Source organism: Lytechinus variegatus, chromosome 6 (genome assembly GCF_018143015.1).
Source record: "Lytechinus variegatus isolate NC3 chromosome 6, Lvar_3.0, whole genome shotgun sequence".
NCBI classification, from domain to species: domain Eukaryota; kingdom Metazoa; phylum Echinodermata; class Echinoidea; order Temnopleuroida; family Toxopneustidae; genus Lytechinus; species Lytechinus variegatus.
The window spans coordinates 8986114-9006059 of record NC_054745.1 but is presented as its reverse complement, the minus strand read 5'-3'; the positions used below and the strand labels follow the sequence as shown (position 1 = coordinate 9006059).

Below are 19946 nucleotides of genomic sequence, written 5' to 3'. Positions count from 1 at the left end.
TAGTAGCAGTAGTAGTAGAAGTAGTAGTAGTACATGTAGTAGTAGTAGTAGTAGTAGTAGTAGTATCATTTTTACTATTATTTTTAGCATTATAGTTATTACTATCATTATTATTATTATTAATATCACTATATTTTCACTTCGTGCATTCAACGGTTGGCAAGCATGCACCCTTTAAATCTAATCAGTAAAGTACCATTTCGTGATTTTTTTAATAGAAATTTCCCTTAAATTCAAAACCTGTTCATTTCACGAATGACTACCCTCATAATAAATGAAACGGTTCCTCTTTCGTATAAGAAATACTCCATAAGTACCACATCAAATTTTCGCAATGAATTATACATTACAGAATTTATGACATTATGTGGTTTTCAATTAATTTAATTGTTCATGATCTGAAACCCTTTTATCAGGCATATTTTATTACATGTGAAGATTATTTTCCATACCGAAATTAAGACAAAAAGATCCAAAAACGAATAGCAAACATTGATTCGTGTAAGAAGATTATATAGCGAGAGTTAAAGGTATGTACTCGATTGAGATGTAAATGATGTAGGGCCTACTGTCAGCTTGACTGACTCGCAATTTTTCATACACATGAAAACAATTTTGTTTGGGCCTTGAACCCCCTCCCCTCCCGCCCCCCCCCCAAAAAAATAAATAAATAAATAAAATCAAAATAAATAAGAAAATAAAAAATCGACCCCCAAAAAAGAAAGGGAGAAGAAAAGAAAGGGGTAAAATCTGACATTAATTTCGAGACATTATGCAAAAATCTATGACAAAATTAGTTATTGTGATTTTGCTTTGTTAAAAAAGGTAATTTTTTTTCTAATTACGCCATTTTTGTTCCGCCATTTTTATTTTAATATTTCAGATCTAAGCCCATCATACAAAATATTCAAATTTTACAATAGGCCTAAGCTAGCTGACATGAAACATAATTTTACTTATAAAAAAAAGTGAACAAGTGAGGATCGGAGACTTGAAGATGCTTTGGTCTTGCCACAGTACAGGGTTTGTACATGGATGTTACCTCACCAATATCGTGATTTATTTCACAGGTCAGTAGATATTTTTCATTGTAAATTTATTAATTGATTAATTTCAGTCATTAATTTTATTAAATTTGAAAAAAAAAATGGAAAGGTCATGCGGGCCTACTATCTACATATTTAATCTACATTGTGTAAAAGAAACATCATGTCATACACAAACACAGGAAGAACAATCACTTAAATCTTGCACAAGAACAAAAGGAGTCATAGCTGAAACGATTTCTTGATAAATCTACAGGAGTGAAATGTATATATTAGAATATGTAAAATTTGATGTAGGGGCCTATAGTTGAAGGGAAAGCGTGAAAATGCACTTAACATGACAAGAATGGTACCTTAAACAAACCAATGCAAAGATCTCCCAGGAAATGTAGAATGAAAGAGCGAGGCGACAGATAATAATAGGCTACTTCTTAAATATATTTATTTATCTATTTAATAGAACATATTTATTGAGGTAAAAAAGATCAGCATGAAACTGTTTTTCATCACTGACCTGATAAAGACATAAACAAGAACAAAAATCATCATATCATACATGAAAATAAAGTCAAAATCTGCGTCAAAGATAACAATGCTTGGTAATATAAATAGACAAATATTGTTATTTAAATGATATGAATCAAACTGAAATACTTAAGTTATCAAAAGGGGGCAGTTACTAATTCTAAAACTACTAATTGTATAATTCATTCACTGATAAAAAACACTGAAATGATAGCAATGAAATAATTATGGCATAATAGAAAATCGAGTGAAACAACGACAATCAGTTATAAAGGTATGTCTAAAACTATAAAATACCCCAAAGGGTTAAGATCATTACAAACAATAGCAAAGTGATATCAATGTTAAAGAGGAATAAGGGAATTGTATGTTATATATATATAATAAATATATATTAACACATATGTATATATATATATATATGTATATATATATATATATATATATATATATATATATATATATATATATATATATATATATAATTCAAAAAGTAATCTATTTATTAGAACATATTTATTCAGGTACAAAAGATCAGCATAAAACTATTTTTCATCACTGACCTGATGAAGACATAAACAACAACAAAAATGGTCATATAAACATTCCACTTTGTTTATATATATATATATATATATATATACATATAAACGATTTCATTGATCAGTTACGCTACTTCCGCCTTCGATGGTGTGATGATTCACACAAAAACTCGGCAGTAAGATTGTTGATGAACTGTTGCGATTCTTTAGCTTAAATTCGACAAGCGCGCGTTGGAGTACATGCTATACTTAATAAAATTGTATATGATAAATTTGATTGACCCATCAACAAATACAAAACGCTGTTTATCTCACCTTTGAGCAGTTATCGGCGAGACTTTCACATCCAACCCTTGAAAAGAGCGTCGAAACTAAAATTTCGACTTGTGTCGAAGTGATGTTTTGGTCATGATTTTCCTCAAAATCCCCCGAATATCTCTGTGCTGACAGTTCCTGATCTAAGAGAAAGTTTCCGACCCCAGCAAAGTATTCCTCCTCCGAATCGTGATCATGATCATGGTCACCATCTCCGGCTGACGACGATAGCGAAATGGATTGGACGAATAGTAGAACGAGGAACGCTATGCCCACGACACTAAAATAAGTTTGGGACGCCATTGCTGGTTAGCCCAAAGTCTTCTTTCAATGGACGAAATATCAATGAGCCAAAGTCTGTGTGCAAAAGTTTATTAGCGTTATGTGCGCAATATTGGTTTGATGATGTGTCTTTCTTTACACACTCGATCACTTTGTACGTGTAAAATGGAGATATCTCCATGCGTGCGCCAAATTTAAAGTGGGGGTTGTCTATTCTTTCCACGCGTCAACGATCTCGAATAGATGTCACCGAGCTGGTGCATCCCATTGTTATAGCACGGCCACACCGCTTCAGCTTACCCAGACCGACAAAAGCTATTACGTTACTATACCAACACATACCATATATCGACGTTGATTTTTTGGTTTGATGGTGTGACTGTCCAATATAATTCGCTTGGGCTTTTTTCCCTTACTTTTATTCTATTCAACCGCATAGCCGGGAGGAAGATCTCTATCAAAACACCATTGAACATGTTGAAAGGGCGTTTCCTTGCAGCCGGTTAGGTCCACGCGCGTAAAACATTCCTCGCATAGACTTGTGTGTTAAAATTGCACTTTTACAAAAATCCTAAGAAATAAACGTGAAATTAGAGGGTAGAATGTTTACTACCATTGGAGAGGATATATATCTGACATTCCATATCTGACCAGGAAAGGGTATCTTAGCCGGCTCATTTAAAAAGTAAATCGCCATTTATGAAGTTAACTATGATGGGATCAAATTTGTCAACTGAAACAGTATACAGTATAATCACCCCAATTCTTCCGCCGTCAAAAAATAGTTCCAAAGTCGTTGATATATCTTCCCAGTTCGGGTAGAGGAAGTTCAGTAGTTACCATTTCTAGAATTAGTGTTAGATTTTCAATCATATTCATGGCACTATTGTCAATCAGCAATATCAAATTGGAAAAAATTGAATGGGGTTGGGTCGAATGAATATGTTTAGCATTCCTGTTGTAATTAGGCTCATGGAACTTATATATGACTAATGATTGTTTTTTCTAAAAATGGCTACCTTGCTATATTTTTATATCTGTAGACTCACACTAGCACAAAGAAATGCATTGAAAATGCCTATTTCCTATGCAATATGACCCATTTTAATGTGTTACTCATACATGTTCTATTCACTATATGGATGTACGCATGTCTTACCTGCATATAGCCCAAAAGTGAATGCAATGATAATATTGGGCCCTATTCTCCTTGTAATATAAATGTGTATGTTGTGTACATATCTGGATATCAGAACTGCCCCAACATAATTACGAGATGGGATTAAATGAATTTATTTTTTTTTAATTCCAAAAAATGAGAAAGTGTGTATATGACCTTTTTATCAAATTTTTCATAGGGCTATGGCCTATCAGTATCAGATGTAAGAAGGAAGATATCCATAAATAAATAGAGAGAGAGAAAGAAAGAGAGTTTTACAGATGTCATGGCTTATAAAGAGGAGGGGGGGGGCTAGAATAAGATAGGAGCACACAGCCACCCCACTATTACTATTAGATACCTTAACCTTACTCTAGCTGTGCCTTTTTCTAAATCAACATTCTTGAAGGTACCACTCTCCTCTTCAGTAAAGTTCTATAACCTCTCTACCCCCCTTCCAAAGAACAATTTCAACATGAGCAATTTGTAATGGTCTTTCTAAGTAGGTGATGTACACTAACACAAACCAATGATGAATCAGAACATAAAGAGGCCTCACTATACCAGTCTACATACATTCATAGGCTTGCATACACAGACCTACTAACTTTACCTGATATAGCCTTGCTAGCCATTGAATCCACTTTTTGCACCACTTGATGACTGAACATATTGATATCAGTGAGAAATTGTTTGCTACTGAGGAGTTTGGGCAGGTATTCCATCTACTATAGGGAATTTCTACGGTCTATTATCATCCTACCAAAATGTAACTGTTGGGATCCTTACAGGGAAGTGTTCTGGGCCCTATTTTGTTTTTAATAATGATTAATGATATATCTGAAAGTGTACGTGGCACATGCAACATATTTGCGGATGATTTTATTAGTCCAAATATAACAACAATAAATATTGATATGCAAAATAACTTAGATAGAATCAACAAGTGGTATGACACCAATCATCTTACAATTAAATGTTGATAAGACAAAAGTCATGATGCTTTTAAAAACTTTACTTATTCATTGATCATGTTGATGATAAGCCAGTAGAACAAGTCAAAACTATAAGATATCTTGGGGTCGAAATAGACGAAAATCTGAAATGGAATTCACATATTGCTATGTTATCTAAAACTTTAACTTATAAGATTTTTTTCACTTGTTAAATTACGACATATCCTGAATAAGAACCCATTGAATATTTTATATAAATCCAATATACATCCCTGTTTTGACTATGTAATGTCGGTCTGGGGAAATAAAATTGGTTTTAATGCTCTCTCAAAACTTTACAGACTTCAGAAACGAGCTGCCCGATACGTTACTGGTAATTTCGAGTTTATAAATTATAGTGGGGGACAGAATGTTAAGGATATTAGATGGACATCTATTGAACAAAGAAGGGACTATTTTTTTCAGCAAACTTAATGTATAAATGTATTCATGGAATGGCCCCATCTCGTTTATGTAATAATATTGAAATGGTTTGTGAAAGACATGATGTTAGAACACTTAAATAAAATACACTAGATGTTGTTACCCCTAAACCTAATATTGAATGCTTCAAGAAATCTTTTATGTTCTCCGCCGCACGGGTCTGGAACAATTTGCCAGATTCAGTAAATTCTTTCAAATTATCCTTTAAAAAATGTATTTTCTATGATACTATGTCAATTTTCACCACACAATGGCTGTCATAGAAAATTACTACTTGCATCTCTATTCTTCACCTCTCCTTGCTTTTCATGTTACTACCGATATTCCTATACCATTCAGTTCTTTCCAGATACATTAGTATTTGTAATCCAATGATTTTGTCTATAATAGCCCTTACTTATATCTCATTTATTGTAATATACAATTCCCTTATTCTTCTTCTTTAAAATTGATGTCACGTTGCTATTATTTATAATGATCTTAACCCTTTGTGGTATTTTATAGTTTTAGACATACATTTATAACTGATTGTCATTGTTTCACTCGATTTTCTATGCCATTATTATTTCATTGCTATCATTTCAGTGTTTTTTTATCAGTGAATAAATCATACAATTAGTAGTTTTATAATTAGTAATTGTTTCCTTTTGCTAACTTAAAGGAGAATGAAACCTTTGGGAAAGGATAGCGTGTGTGAAAACTGAAAAGTAAAAAAAAAAGATCAACGAGGGTTTGAGAGGAATTGGACAAATAGTGAGAGAGTTGTGAGCGTTTGAGTGTTGCGATCACTAATGCTATGGAGATCCTCACATTGGCAATGCGGCGGGGATGTGTGATGTCACTTGTTTTTATTTATTTATTTACCACTTGTGGGATGGAACACCCTATCAGCACATGCTGTTTTTCGTAGGGGTCCATAACTTGTGAACAACTCTTCCTATTACTTTACTATATATTTCACTTCAACTGCCTCTTGTTATCACATCTATCAGTAAGATAAAGATTTTCAAAGAATACATCATGAATAAAGAGTTTGTATCACCATAAGAAACAAACAGAAAAAGAGACATTTTAGAGGTATTTTATAGTCCATCAAAGGGGAAGTTGTTCACAGGTGACATCACACAACCTTGTCGCATTGCCAATGGGAGGATCTTTATGGAATTAGTGATTTCAATGTTCAAGTGCCCATGGCTTTCTTATTGTTTGTTCGATTTTTCTCAAACTTTCTTTGTTCTTATTCTTTGATTTTTCTGTTTTGACACAAGCCTACTTGTTCCAAAGGTTTCATTCCCCTTTAAATATTTCAATTTGATTCATAATATCATTTAAGTAAAATATTTGTTTATTCATGTTACCAAGCATTGTTATGTTTGACTTAGATTTTGACTTGATTTTCATGTATGATATGATGATTTATGTTGTTCTTTATGTTTTCATCAGGTCATTGATGAAAAACAGTTTTATGCTGATAATTTGTACCTGAAGAAATATGTTCTAATAAATAGATTACTTTTTGAATTATATATATATATATATATGTTATATATATAACGTACAATTCCCTTATTCCTCTTTGACATTGATATCACTTTGCTATTGTTTGTAATGATCTTGACCCTTTGGGGTATTTTGTAGTTTTAGACATACATTTATAATTTATTGTCATTGTTTCACTCGATTTTCTATAGATAAATATATAAATTCCCCTGTATTACATATAGGGGTAACGCGCGTAAAACATTCCCTTTAGACGTGTGTGTTAAAATGGCACTTTAAAAAAAATCCTTAAAAAATAAATTTGAAATTAGAGGGTCGAATATTTACTACCATTGGATATGATATATATCTGACATTCCACATCTGACCAGGAAAGGGTATCGTAGCCAGCGTAAGCTTCTTCAGGTGCTACTCGATAATTCAACATTTGTAAAATCTGAGAGTGTTTAAATGAGTTGAATATTTTGAATTGACGTTTGCAAATGTATAGGTAAGTTATTACGCAACCAGTGAGAACGCTGCTTATGTTTTTGTACAATGCCGCTAATGTATAAACATCATAATTATTTGACAGTTTGAACAAGGGTTTAAAATCTAAAACAACATTTCTTATTATTTACACTAAATGAAAATAAACATGCTTGCTTAAACTTTCAAATAACTACATCAAAAGTTCATAGCGTAAACATCATTGTATAAGGTTTTAAGCAGCTTTATAAATATGATTTAGGCAAAGCAGTATGATAAATACATACTAGCAGCGTACATAAGATAGAACTTATATAGACACGTAGAATATTAATTTTGAAATATTGATGAAATAACTTGCAATCAATATCCCTTTGATAATAGTAATATTCTGTCCTTGTAAACTGCCCTATCCCTGTTACATTCCCATTTTAGCAAGGCAAACCTTAACAGTCAACTAAAGGGGGCGTTGTAGCACAAACTCGTTCCGGAGGGCACCATTGAGGTATCACAGACCTAAAACATTTCCCATAGACTCGTGTGTTAAAATGGTACTTTAAAAAAATCATAAAAAATAAGGATGAAATTCGGGGGTCAAATGCTTACTACCAGCGGATAGGATATATATCTAAAAATCTATATATGACCAGAAAAGGGTACCTCGACCGGCTCGTTTTAAAAATAATTCGGCATTTATAAAGGGATGTCCTGGGGTCCGTCGCATAAAACTTTTGCCATAAAAAACTCTGGCAATTTTTTGGACACATTTTTTTAAATGTGTAAATTTCAATAGAATAATTTTGTTTGCAGAGTTTTTGTTTATTTTCCGTTGTTTTTTAAGACCAAAGTTTTATACAACGGGTCCCTGAGGGATCGTATTATTCATCACCTGAAACAGAAAAAATTGCCCTTATCCTTCCGCCAGTCAAACTATAGTTCCAAAGATGGTGATATTTCTTCGCAATTCAGAAAAACAAAGTTCAGTAATTACCAGAAATAGAATCAGTGTTTGATGGATAATCATATTCATACACTTTGTCAATCAGCCATGTAAAAAATGAGAATGGGTTGGCTCGAATGAATATCTGTAGCCTTTCCGATGTTAATGGCCCGTGCGAGCTTGACGTCAAATTAATGAATTCTGAATGCCCGAAAACTGAATGATCTCCGCTTCGCGTATACTCCTGCTGATGTTCGGTTTGGCTCCGCCTCTTTCTGTTTTGTAAAGTGACGTCAACACATGTTTCAGCCAGCACTGATGCAGCCAAGAGCAGCACAGCGTATCTTCTGCAGGTGTGTGTAAAAAAATATAATAAAACAACAACAAATTCATGATTTGTACAGCTTAATTTGTGCATTTTTAGCAACCATACAACAACTCAGGGTGTATTGAAATTATGCTACAGACCAAGAAACTTAACTTTTTGGTCAAGCTCTCTCTGTCTCTCTCTTAGGTGATCCCTCCACTGTTCTGGAGATTCTAAGATACAAATAGAACAATTCCCAGTCAGGTAAATCACAGGTTCAGCAACAGGTTGGAACGGTAGCCATGCATTTTATGTAGAAAAAAGAGAGATTTAAGGAGCAGACAGTTGTTGACTTCGGATGGGAGACCAGGTTGATGGGTTAATAAGGTAGCACAGGTGAATTGGTGTGGGTCATCAGCAGTATACACGTCTAGATAAAGCGGGTCGATGTAATTTCGCAGAGAAAAAATAGTATATCCCTTTTTATTTTAACTCATATTATATATCAGGCTTTTACGAATTATTTGTTATAATAAAATTCTAAATATGTATGTGATGTTGTTATAAGAATTTTAAGAACAATTACATTCACTTATTTAGTTTTTTCCCCTGTAAGGATATTCATAGCATATAATGATTGAGAATATTCCAGAATGTCTGTTAAGATTTGTTAGACACGCCTATTTAATGAGGCTGAATAATTTTTTGGTTATTTTTGGAACGTACAAAGATAGACAATAGAGCCTGCCTGCAGTGAAAGGGAAAATAGGATTAGCTATGTTGTTTAAATTGTTAATTTCACTGAGGTCATTCAAGAGTCTTCTATAAGCATGATAAGTGGACTATTCTAGAAATAAGGATAATGTTCTTTTTAAAGACAATACGATAGCTTCCAGAATATCTGTAGCCATTGTAGTAGACCTAGTCTGCTATGCAGACTCGTTGAATCAGCTTTGGAACACACATGCACTGTAGATGTGGATCTACAATTTGTAGACTAACAACACCCGGTGTGTTCACTTTGTCGTTTATAAATACCCGACGTATGAAGGGTTGTGGGTGCTTGGGGCATTCCCTTCTCCCTCCGAAGAAAATCCCACGACCCCCCCCCCCCCCCAGCACAAAAAAATAATAATAATATAGGATATTTATATTGTTAGGTGCTCAAGGCGCTCCTATATTACCCGGCTAAGCGAGGCGTTCAGAGCGCACACAGCTTCTTAAGGAATTACTTCCTGCCGGTAGCCATTTACCTCACCTGGGTTGAGTGCAGCACATTGTGGATCAGTTTACTCCATGGCTAGGATTCGAACCCACGACCCTCCGAAGACTAATCCACTGGGCCACAACGCTCCACAAAGAAGGGAAAGGAAAGAAAGCTGTATAAAAAGAGTGAAACATACCGTTTCCGAATATTATATCAAAATCTATCACAGATTTAAACTTTTTAATACACAAACATTTGCTTTAATTTTTCGTGACTTTTTAGAAATCTTACCTCATACAACAAGTTCTCTCCATTCATATTTTGGCTCATGATTAACTGTATGAATAGGCCTAATGTCATTTTTAAGAGGCGTGATAACAGAAGATCATTCCAAAGGGCATTCCTTTGAATGATATCAGAACACATCGCAAAATGTCGAGTCATGAATACTTTTTATGCACAATTGGTCGATCTCGTTTAACTGTGTGCGAGGGGGAGAGGGGTGTGGAATGCAGAAATAGATAGAAAGGGGGAGGGGGGGGTAATACAGACAGAAACAGACAGGTGGGAAAGAGACAAGAAGAGAGATAGGCGGGTTGTGTGGGGTTTATATGAGTGTGTGTGTGAGAGAGAGAGAGAAATTAAGAGGGGTGCTGTCGATGCACAGTGTAAACAATAACCATGATACCAGATCGTTCTTCTCTCAGGTAAACAAGCAAGTACATTGGAAGTGTGATAGCATTTTGAACGACATAACTCACCATGTCGACATCGTTCACTAAACCATCTGGACCCGCTCGCATTATGGTATGGAGCACACCGAGGTCGGTGTCGACCGCGCTAGCGAGGTCGATGTCGGCCAGGGGTGACACGGAAATGTTCTGGGAGCCGTATCTGACCTGTTACAATTTTGGTCCAAAGCAGAATGCTAGAAGATTCCTCAAAACACCTGATGAAGGTACGTGGGCTGGTTGCAGAGCTAATTTCTTCGATGAAGCTGCAAATATATCTCGTTTGTCCATGATCCAGAGTCCAGGAGAAAAGTGCAGCTCCGGCTCCCCAACCCTCGACAAAGACTTCATTGTCACGATCGAAGGGCATTAGGCAATACATTATCAATGTTATCTGTGTTCCGTAGCTTACTGCGTCGAGGATTCGATTTTTTTTTTGTCAATCATTCAGTGCATTACTACCGAGGAAGGCTCCCAGACTACCGCTTTGGGTTATCAATTGGAATGATATTGAATTCACTACCGCTAATTACTACATAAGAATATATTCGCCGTTTATTTTAGCACATTGGATTAAGAAATTGTTATTTTGAAGAAAAAAGTAATAATCCTCTTGGTGATTTCGTCTTCGAACTTAAAGTACAAGTCGATCCCAAGATGAAATTAAGTTGAATAAAAAGAGAAAAATTCAACAAACATAATATTGAAACTTTCATTAAAATCGGATATAAAATAAGAAAGTTATGACATTTTAAAGTTTCGGTCAATTTCACAAAACAGTATGCAAATGAGGAGATTGGTGACGTCATCCACTCACCGTTTTCTTTTTATTTTATGATGTGAAATATGGAATATTCTCATTTTCTCCTCATTGTCAAGTGAAACAACGATTAATTCCTCTTTGAACATGTGTAATTAGTATTATATGGTTCAGTCAAGATGGTCCTTATTGCCAAATCTGTAAACATTTAAATATTGTATAATTCAAATAATAAACAAAAGAAATAGTGCGTGAGGGACATACAAATAATGCACGTAAGCGCGTGCACGCATGCAGGGCCAAATAATGAACGATGTGAGAGAATACACCGCACCGCGAGGTCCGCAGGACCGAGTGCGGTTTATCCATTTGGCGAGTCGAGCACATATTTCATTATTTAGGTCGTCTATGCACACTAATGCGTGCATTGTTTATTTTATACCCGCCTCCCCCCCTCATCATGTTACCGAGTTGCCCGAATGCTATATTTTGATCTAAATTCTAGATAATTCTAGACAATTCCAGACCTCGCACTATCTTGCACTCTGACGTCAGAGTGCAGGATAGTAGGCCTACATTATTTTGGTATGACGTCAAAGTGCAGGATAGTGCATTTTGGATGCAATATTGCAATTCGCTGAATATCATGTGATCTGATTTGGACCAGTCAGATTGCAGAACATTCTTGGGAGTTACATCGACTGGCTCATTTGCATGTCACTGAGTTGTGCATATCTGCATATAACTGTTTGTTGTTTTTTTAAAAAAAATAAGCTAAACTTTAAAATGTCATAACTTTCTTATTTGAGATCCGATTTTGATGAAATTTTCAGCTTTAGGCTAGTTTGATTTTTCTCTATTTATTCAAATCAACATTTTTTCTAGTGTGGACTTGATCTTTAAAATAAGGAAGCACCATACAAGTTAACACACTACTGTGAATTCCGGTTTCCCGCGTACAGAACGAAAGCGCACTGTAACCATGGTAACATGGTATAGTAGCGTAGTTGACCGTTATAGGCCCAATTTGTGTTCTCGCATGGAATACATTATGTACCACTAAATACATTATATTATATTTTTATTATCTTATTTTACCATCTGGCAAATTAGCCCTGCAATGGAAGTTTATTTATTGATAGGGATGCTCTGACAATGCTCAGCACCCCCCCCCCCCCTAGATATAACAATACAAATCCTCCTTATATGGCACGGGACTTGGGAAGAGTTCATATAGGCCTGTGTATTTTATTAATAGTATTTCATGTAATAATAACACGTTTTATTGTGTAATTATTCATCGAAACAATTGTAGCAATGGACCTATACAATACTTCAAGGTCATTTTTCACATTATATAGGCATAATCGGTTTTGATAAGTCAGAATTATATACATATTACATTAAATGAAATCTATGGTGAAAATATATTTAGGCTTGTAGTCCAAAATGATATTCATCCAACTAAGATTGGACCAAAAAGTTCATTCTTGTTTTAGCAATATCCTGGAGTGATTCGATCAATTAGTTCTAATTTAGTTTTAAAATGTTCTTTCAACAGAAAGCATGTTTGATGCTAAATACACCTACAGCTACATCAGCGGCCTTCTCAACAACGAATACCCCGGAGCCAAAGTCATATTCGCCAAGTGTATGGTAGAAGGGATTAGGGATGATTTCAGTGTCGTAGAACGAAACTTCAAGCACTCCTTTCTCATCCGACATCCGAAAAAGGCCTTCCGATCGATGACCAGACTTATGAAATCGGTCTCACTGGATCAGAATCTTGTCGAACACCCTTACGTAAATATTTATGACGATCTGGAGCGTTTCTACCGCTACGTCGAATCCGCGCTTGATCAACCGGCACCTCCCATCATCGATGCCGACGACCTGGTCAGCCAGCCGGAGAAGCTGCTGTCGAAATACTGCGACGCCATGGGCATCGCGTACACGCCCAAGATGCTGGAATGGGAGAGTGTTGATGCGAGCCAGCTTAACTGGCACTGTGCAGACGCAGGTGCCATGGCGCATGCGCAGATCAGTCAAAGTTTGCTTTTGTCCAATGCGCTGAAAGGGGTAGGGTTCGGCAAAGCGCCCGACCTCACGGGGGACGACGTCGAAATCCCTCCCCATTTGGAAGAGATTATTGAAAATTCATTACCAGCTTATGAGAAGCTGTATGCTCTGCGCATTAAACCTTAGAGTGGTTCAAACAAATCAGGGTTCCGTAACCATGGTAACGCAAAGGTAAGGGATTAATCGCTATGCCTATCAAGATCATCGTTGCATGGCGCATTTCGCTCTGCAGACTGGCTATGAACCAATCAGAAATGTTCTTTTAATTGGGGACCAGGTCCCGGTCTTACAAGAGTTATGATTGATCCGATCAAACTCAACTCTATGGAAATCCATCAATTTATCATCTTCTTTTTTTTACAGAAAATTTGAGCAATTTGATTTGCAGACAGAGAGAAGCACACTGAAGTTTCAAGAAAACTGAATATATAATTAAATCATACATCATATCTTTAAAAAGCCGTTTTGAATAAACATTCACTTTAGATGTTGACGTAGCTGTCTTTCAATGGTGTTTAATAGATCGGATCAGTCGCATCTTTTTTTTATTTCATTTCGTTATTTCCATATTGATATACGGAAGAGTTCTGGAGGTCATTGATGAATATTATGAATAAAAGTGGGCCCAATAAGCTGCCTGGGGAACACCAAATTTAAAATTTAGTAAACATGGTAAAGAAGTTTGTTTATTTATATGTTATGCTCAGAATGAGGCAATATGCAATTCTAAAATAATAGGGGAAATCAGAAAAATGTGTACAAAACAAATGGAGAATTGTAAAAAAATCAGCCATTTTGAATCACGTTTGCCAATTTGAGGATCCCCAGTGAAAGAACTACAAGACTTTTAAACGTTCATAACTTGCTTATTTCACAACCGATTTTGATGAAATTGTTCCTCTTATTCTATTCTTTCCAATAAGAGTGTCTCTCATCTTGGGTTTTGGTTTTGTTTAAAAGCTACATTGTAAAAACTGCGGTGTAAAAAACTGACACCAATTGGTGTTAATAGAGGACCACATCCTGTTAAAATTACACCATAGAGATTAAACATAACACCAAATAGTGTAAATGTAACAACAAAATGTGTTGTAATGACACTTACAGGTGTAAAACTAACACCACCAATTTAACACTGGTGTAAAATAAGTGGTGTGGTCATCTGTGTACACCGGTTAACACCACAGTTTTTGCTGTGTAGAAATCTAGAACACTAATGAACTAAACAAAACCTGGCAAATATTTCGTGCCTTGCAAATATTTTGCGTCTTGCATCATCATGCCTTTATATTTTATATTTTAGGTTTTGATATCTTGATTTTTTTCCTTGAATACATATATTTCATATTTGTTGCATATATTTTTCTGAACTTAAAACATGAATAATAAATTGTGCAATGGCGTGCCATAGACATCTCGCTTAAATTGCGAATTCATGTGACCGTTTCACTAAAATAGTGAGAAATTTTAAAGTGACCTGTCTTTGTCGTTATTTCTGATCAAATTTTGATGAAAATATCAGTGTGGTGTTTGTCTGATTTTATTCTGTTATTAAAGGATTAAAGAAGTTTGTTGTAAAAATAGCAAAAAAAAAATAAAAATAAATAAATTGGAAAAATATTGGTTAAGGTTTCAGGAAAATCCATAAAGAAATTTATTAAAATTGTCATTTAGACAATGACATTTCTCTGATTTTGTTACCGTATGATATATAGGAAAGCTGCTTGCATGGGACGTCACAAACCAAATAATGAAAATGCTATTAACTTTTCTATTCTTTGATGGACTTTTATCAAACCTTTGGCAATAATGTTTGTCATTATTCCTGCTATTTTTACAATAAACCTTTTTTTCATGGTGAACTTCTCCGTTAAACTATATGGATTTGAAACGACCCGCAGGTTCTAAGCTGCTCAAAGTAGTGCGTTCACAATATTTTCAGTGTTTTCACGGCTGCGTTCACGGTCTTTCCATAATGCCTTCACGGTGCGTTGACTTTGTGTTCAAAATGCCTTCACGGTGTGTTCACGGTGCGTTTACATTGTGTTCAGAGTGCCTTCACAGTGTGTTCTAATTGTGTTTACAGTGTGTTCATGGTGTTTTCCCAGTATTTAAAGTGTGCTCAAGGGGTGTTCAGAGTGTGATAAGAGTATGTTTATGGTGTGTTTACAGTGTTTAGAGTATGTTAACAGTGTGTTCAGTGCATGTGACGTATAAAGATGTGAGAATGCTTGATTTCTTAAGTGTGAAGACATGCGAAGGCGCCTCTGTGGTGTGACAATGTGTCATTATAGTGAACAATATGAAAATGTGATTCACACTGTGCAAATGCTTAACTTAAACAGTGTTACGGACGATTTCATGCTGTGCTCCACACTGTGGAAATGTTCTCAATATTTTAGCGTGTGCTCAGTTGTAAATGGTGTGTTCACGGTGTCTTCGCGGTGTGTTCAGTGTGATTATAGTGTGTTCATAGTGTTTTCACAGTGTGTTCATAGTCATTTCACAGTGTGTTCGTGGTGTGTTTCAGTATTTTCTTGGTAGGTTTACAGTACGTTTAAAGCATCTTCAGAGTGCGGTCACATTCTGTTCACATTGTGTTCCCTGTGTGTTCACTGTACCCAACTTGTGAAAATGGTTGTTGAAACCTAAAGTGTGAGAAATAATTCTAAACTGATGGTACCTCTCGTAGAGTGAGTGTTGACAATGTGTCACTTGGTGAACTATATGAAAATAAATATGATTCACAATGTGCAAATGACAAACTTAAACAGTGTTGCGATGATTCCGTGCAGTGTTCTACACTTTCGGAATGTTAAAATGTTCATGGTGTGTGCTCAATAAGATCACAGTGTGTTAATATGTTGTATTCACAGTGTCTTCGTGGTGTGTTTACAGTATGTTCAGTGTCTTTAGAGTGCAGGGTCAATGTGTGTTCATAGTATGATCATGGTATGTTCACAGTGGGTTCTCAGTGTGTTAATGGTGTGTTCATGGGGTGTTCAAAGTTTTTAGGCTGTGGTCATGGTGTGGTCACAGTTTGTCCATGGTATGTTAACAGTACATTCACTGTGTGTTAACAGTGGGATCACAGTCAGTTCACGGTGTGATAATGGTGTGTTTACAGTATGTTCATGGTTTTCTGAAATGTCCATGGTATGTTCACTGTATGTACACAGTCGGTTCACAGTGTGTTAATGGTGTGTTTGCAGAACATTTATGGTGTGCTCAAAGTTTTAGGCTGTGGTCATGGTGTGGTCACAGTTTGTCTATGGTATGTTAACAGTACATTCACTGGGTGTTAATAGTAGGATCACAGTCGGTTCACGGTGTGTTAATGGTGTGTTGACAGTATGTTCATGGTGTTTTCAAAGTTTATAGGCTGTGGTCATGGTGTGGTCACAGTTTGTCTATGGCATGTTCACAGTACATTCACAGTAGGATCACAGTCGGTTCACAGTGTGATAATGGTGTGTTCATAGTATGTTCATGGTGTGCTCAAAGTTTTTAGGTTGTGGTCATGGTGTGGTCACAGTTTGTCCATGGTATGTTAACAGTACATTCACTGTGTGTTCACAGTATGTACACAGTCGGTTCACAGTGTGTTAATGGTGTGTTCATAGTATGTTCATGGTGTGCTCAAAGTTTTTAGGCTGTGGTCACAGTTTGTCCATGGTATGTTCACAGTACATTCACTGTGTGTTCACAGTAAGATCACGGTCAGTTCACGGTGTGTTAATGGTGTGTTTGCAGTATGTTCATGGTGTGCTCAACGTTTTTTGGCTGCAGTCATGGTGTGGCCACAGTTTGCCCATGGTATGTTAACAGTACATTCACTGTGTGTTCATATAATGGATTATGTGCAAATATGATTCATTTTACATTTCAGTGTAATAACGATTTCACATTGTGGTTCACAATGTGAACACACCTGGGATTTATTTCAGTACAGTTAGTACCTCGAAGGAATCTTGGGCCGGTGTGTGACAATGGAGATGCTTTGAAGAGAATAAAAGGGCAGCATACTTAATTTCACACTTAACTTGGGAAACCCCGTCCAATGAAGTATTTAATAAATTATCTTGGCCAACATTGGACAAACTCTTTTGGAAATCTGCCTGTTGCACAATGTTTAAAATAATTCATGAACTTGCCCCACCTATACTTTCACGTAGAATTGTACTTCTAGACACCGTACTAATGAGGAACTCTAGACGATCAAATAAACTGATTTTGAGACTCCCAAAATGTTCCACCTCTTTTTATCAAAATTCTTTCCTTTATTCAGGTGCCACAAAGTGGAACAACCTTCCGGACGCTACGCGACTAGAAAAGCGGCCAGCCTCCTTTAAATTACTCCTAAAATGATATAATGCAATCACAGATAAGAATATGACATCACTTCTCATACTTACAGCACATGCTAAATGTATTGTGTTTTATTAGAAATGCATGATCACTTCCTCGATTTGGTTTTTATCCTATGCTATCTTATGCTATTCATAAGAATATGCCTGACTGGTCAAATATTACATAACTACCTTTGCTCCTGAACTCTCTCTCTCTCTCTCTGTTTACCTCTGCCCCCTTTCTCTCTCTCTCTATCTCTTTCTTCCTATCTTACCATGTCCTTTTACTTTCTCATTCCAAATCTTATTTTGATGTGTATATATGTTTTCTTTACTTATGTTTTCTTTATGTTATGAATTATATGTTTTTTGGTATTTATGCAGAGCCCTGTGGAAGACCAGCGATTTTTAATGAATATTTTAATTGTATATATTGTGTAATTTTACATATTTGTTTGTATAAAGCTGAACAGGCTACTCTGGATAAAGATGTGAAATAAATAAAAATAAATAAATAATAAAAAATAAATGTTCCAGCCACAACGGTTAAATGCAGCTTGTCAAAATGGTAAGGGACCACATTTCGAAGTTTAGTAATGTAATCACTGAATTATTATCGAAATCTTAATTATGCTCACTGCCGGATAAAAATAACAATATCATGGTTGAAGTGCAATTACGATAGAAATAAGAATTTATCCTTTTGACACTTTTTACAGAATGTGTAGTGTTGTCACGTCCGGTCCTTTTTATGTCTCGATAACTTTGATTAATTTATTTTATTTATTTCAAATCTTTACCCAGAGTAGCCTATTCAGCTTTATACAAACAAATATGTAACATTACACAGTATAGAGTATAAATCAATTAGATGACAGTCGGTAATAAAAGGCCTACACTTTATCCTCCTCTTTCTTTCTTCTTTTTGTTTCCTTCGGGCACCTGAACTACTTGTTAAATTTCAAACAATCAAGATCCCCTTGGTTGTGCTAGAAGTGTTCCAAATATACCTCTTGCTTGGAATTCTTGCTGATAGACCGTATGCATTGACATCATTGCGCCGCCATCTTAGAGGCTAAAGCCATTGCCTTGCATGTGTCGATGATCAGCAGCTGGCGCATCTCTCACAACTCTGTTTACGCGTATTCCTATATCCTCTGAGGGAGGGCGCTATGAGATTGTCACGTCATATACATACATTGTATTTCCTCTGTGATGTATATTCTCACACCCTTCCCCTGACTCTTATGATAAAAAACACACAAACACGAATTTCTCTAAAATAATCATGTGTGCCGAACGCAATCAAAAAATCAAACAACTCAAACAATTCAATATTGTGTTTTATTTGTGACCAAAGGTCATTCCAAATCACATTGAATCGATTCCAATGTAATCATTTTTTTGGAAAATCAACATGTATTTTCCTACAATATATTATACAATACTTACATAAACGGCGTGCTATGTACAACACTATCTTCTATATACTACATTGCATTTCATGAAGAATGTCACTTAACAAACTAAAGGGCATATAAAATTGAAGATACAGATATGCAGGGTATTCTGTAATGTCAAAAAAGCGGTAGCTTCATGCGATCAGAGCTTCTATTCTAATCAAATGACAAAAATTAGAAACGAGAAAATTAGCTGAAACCCGAATAGTAATGTAGGGTCTGTATAACTCCTTTAAATATTCTTATATCAAGAAACACTAGAATATCTCATTGTTTGAATGTTTTACTTTCTAAATTATCAATTTGAGATTTACATATCGAGTATCTTTAATCTTAATGATCTGTTTTTCATTGATAGAACTTTCCTTTACCATAAATATATTTCTTTCAATATTTCCCTTTTTTCTCAGTAAAATATTATCCATTCATGCATATAATTTGACAACAACCATTGCGTTTCCAGAAGTAAATCTAAATGCCTCCCAGGTATCATATTTCATATGTTATGGTGAAATCCTAAAGTTGGATGGAATGGTTGGGTGTGAAAATTTGGTCAAGCACGCCCTCTTAAGCCATCAGTCATCCCAGGCTTATCAAACTACATCGTTTCGGGGGGGGGGGAGGGGAGACTGCCCTTTTGGAGTCAAATGATAACACATTCATGCATCAAATGAGCGCAAAAACAGCCCTTAGCAGCATGCATATGTGCATTGCGTAAGACGTTTCTGCACCGGCAATGGGATGTGGAAAAATGTTTTGCTCAGGGCGTTCTTTGCACCAACACAACAATTTACAACACTATTTGTTAGCAGAGTTCAGTTGGTAGAAGCTCTATAA

At 35.6% G+C, this 19946-nt stretch overlaps 2 protein-coding genes across 2 annotated transcripts in view; one reads left to right on the top strand and one right to left on the bottom strand.

The window, feature by feature from the left end:
- LOC121416975 (zinc transporter ZIP12-like) overlaps positions 1-2889 on the bottom strand; it is a 31692-nt gene extending 28803 nt beyond the window's left edge. Inside the window, exon 1 of the mRNA XM_041610518.1 lies at positions 2429-2889. Coding sequence (XP_041466452.1) covers positions 2429-2731 — 303 coding nt within the window. The 5' untranslated portion in view covers positions 2732-2889. The remainder of the gene's footprint in view (positions 1-2428) is intronic.
- A 7603-nt stretch (positions 2890-10492) lies between these two features.
- LOC121416493 lies at positions 10493-14240 on the top strand. The gene is made up of 2 exons (XM_041609986.1): positions 10493-10688; positions 12783-14240. The coding sequence occupies exons 1-2, from the start codon at positions 10493-10495 to the stop codon at positions 13424-13426; spliced, it is 840 nt and encodes a 279-aa protein (XP_041465920.1). The 3' UTR covers positions 13427-14240.
- Positions 14241-19946: the final 5706 nt, after the last annotated feature.

Excerpts from the sequence above, each read along its gene's own strand:
- LOC121416493 (XM_041609986.1), top strand. The coding sequence starts at position 10,493 with ATGTCGACATCGTTCACTAAACCATCTGGACCCGCTCGCATTATGGTA. Across the intron at positions 10,689-12,782 it reads CCTCAAAACACCTGATGAAG|AAAGCATGTTTGATGCTAAA; the intron begins GTACGTGGGCTG and ends TTCTTTCAACAG.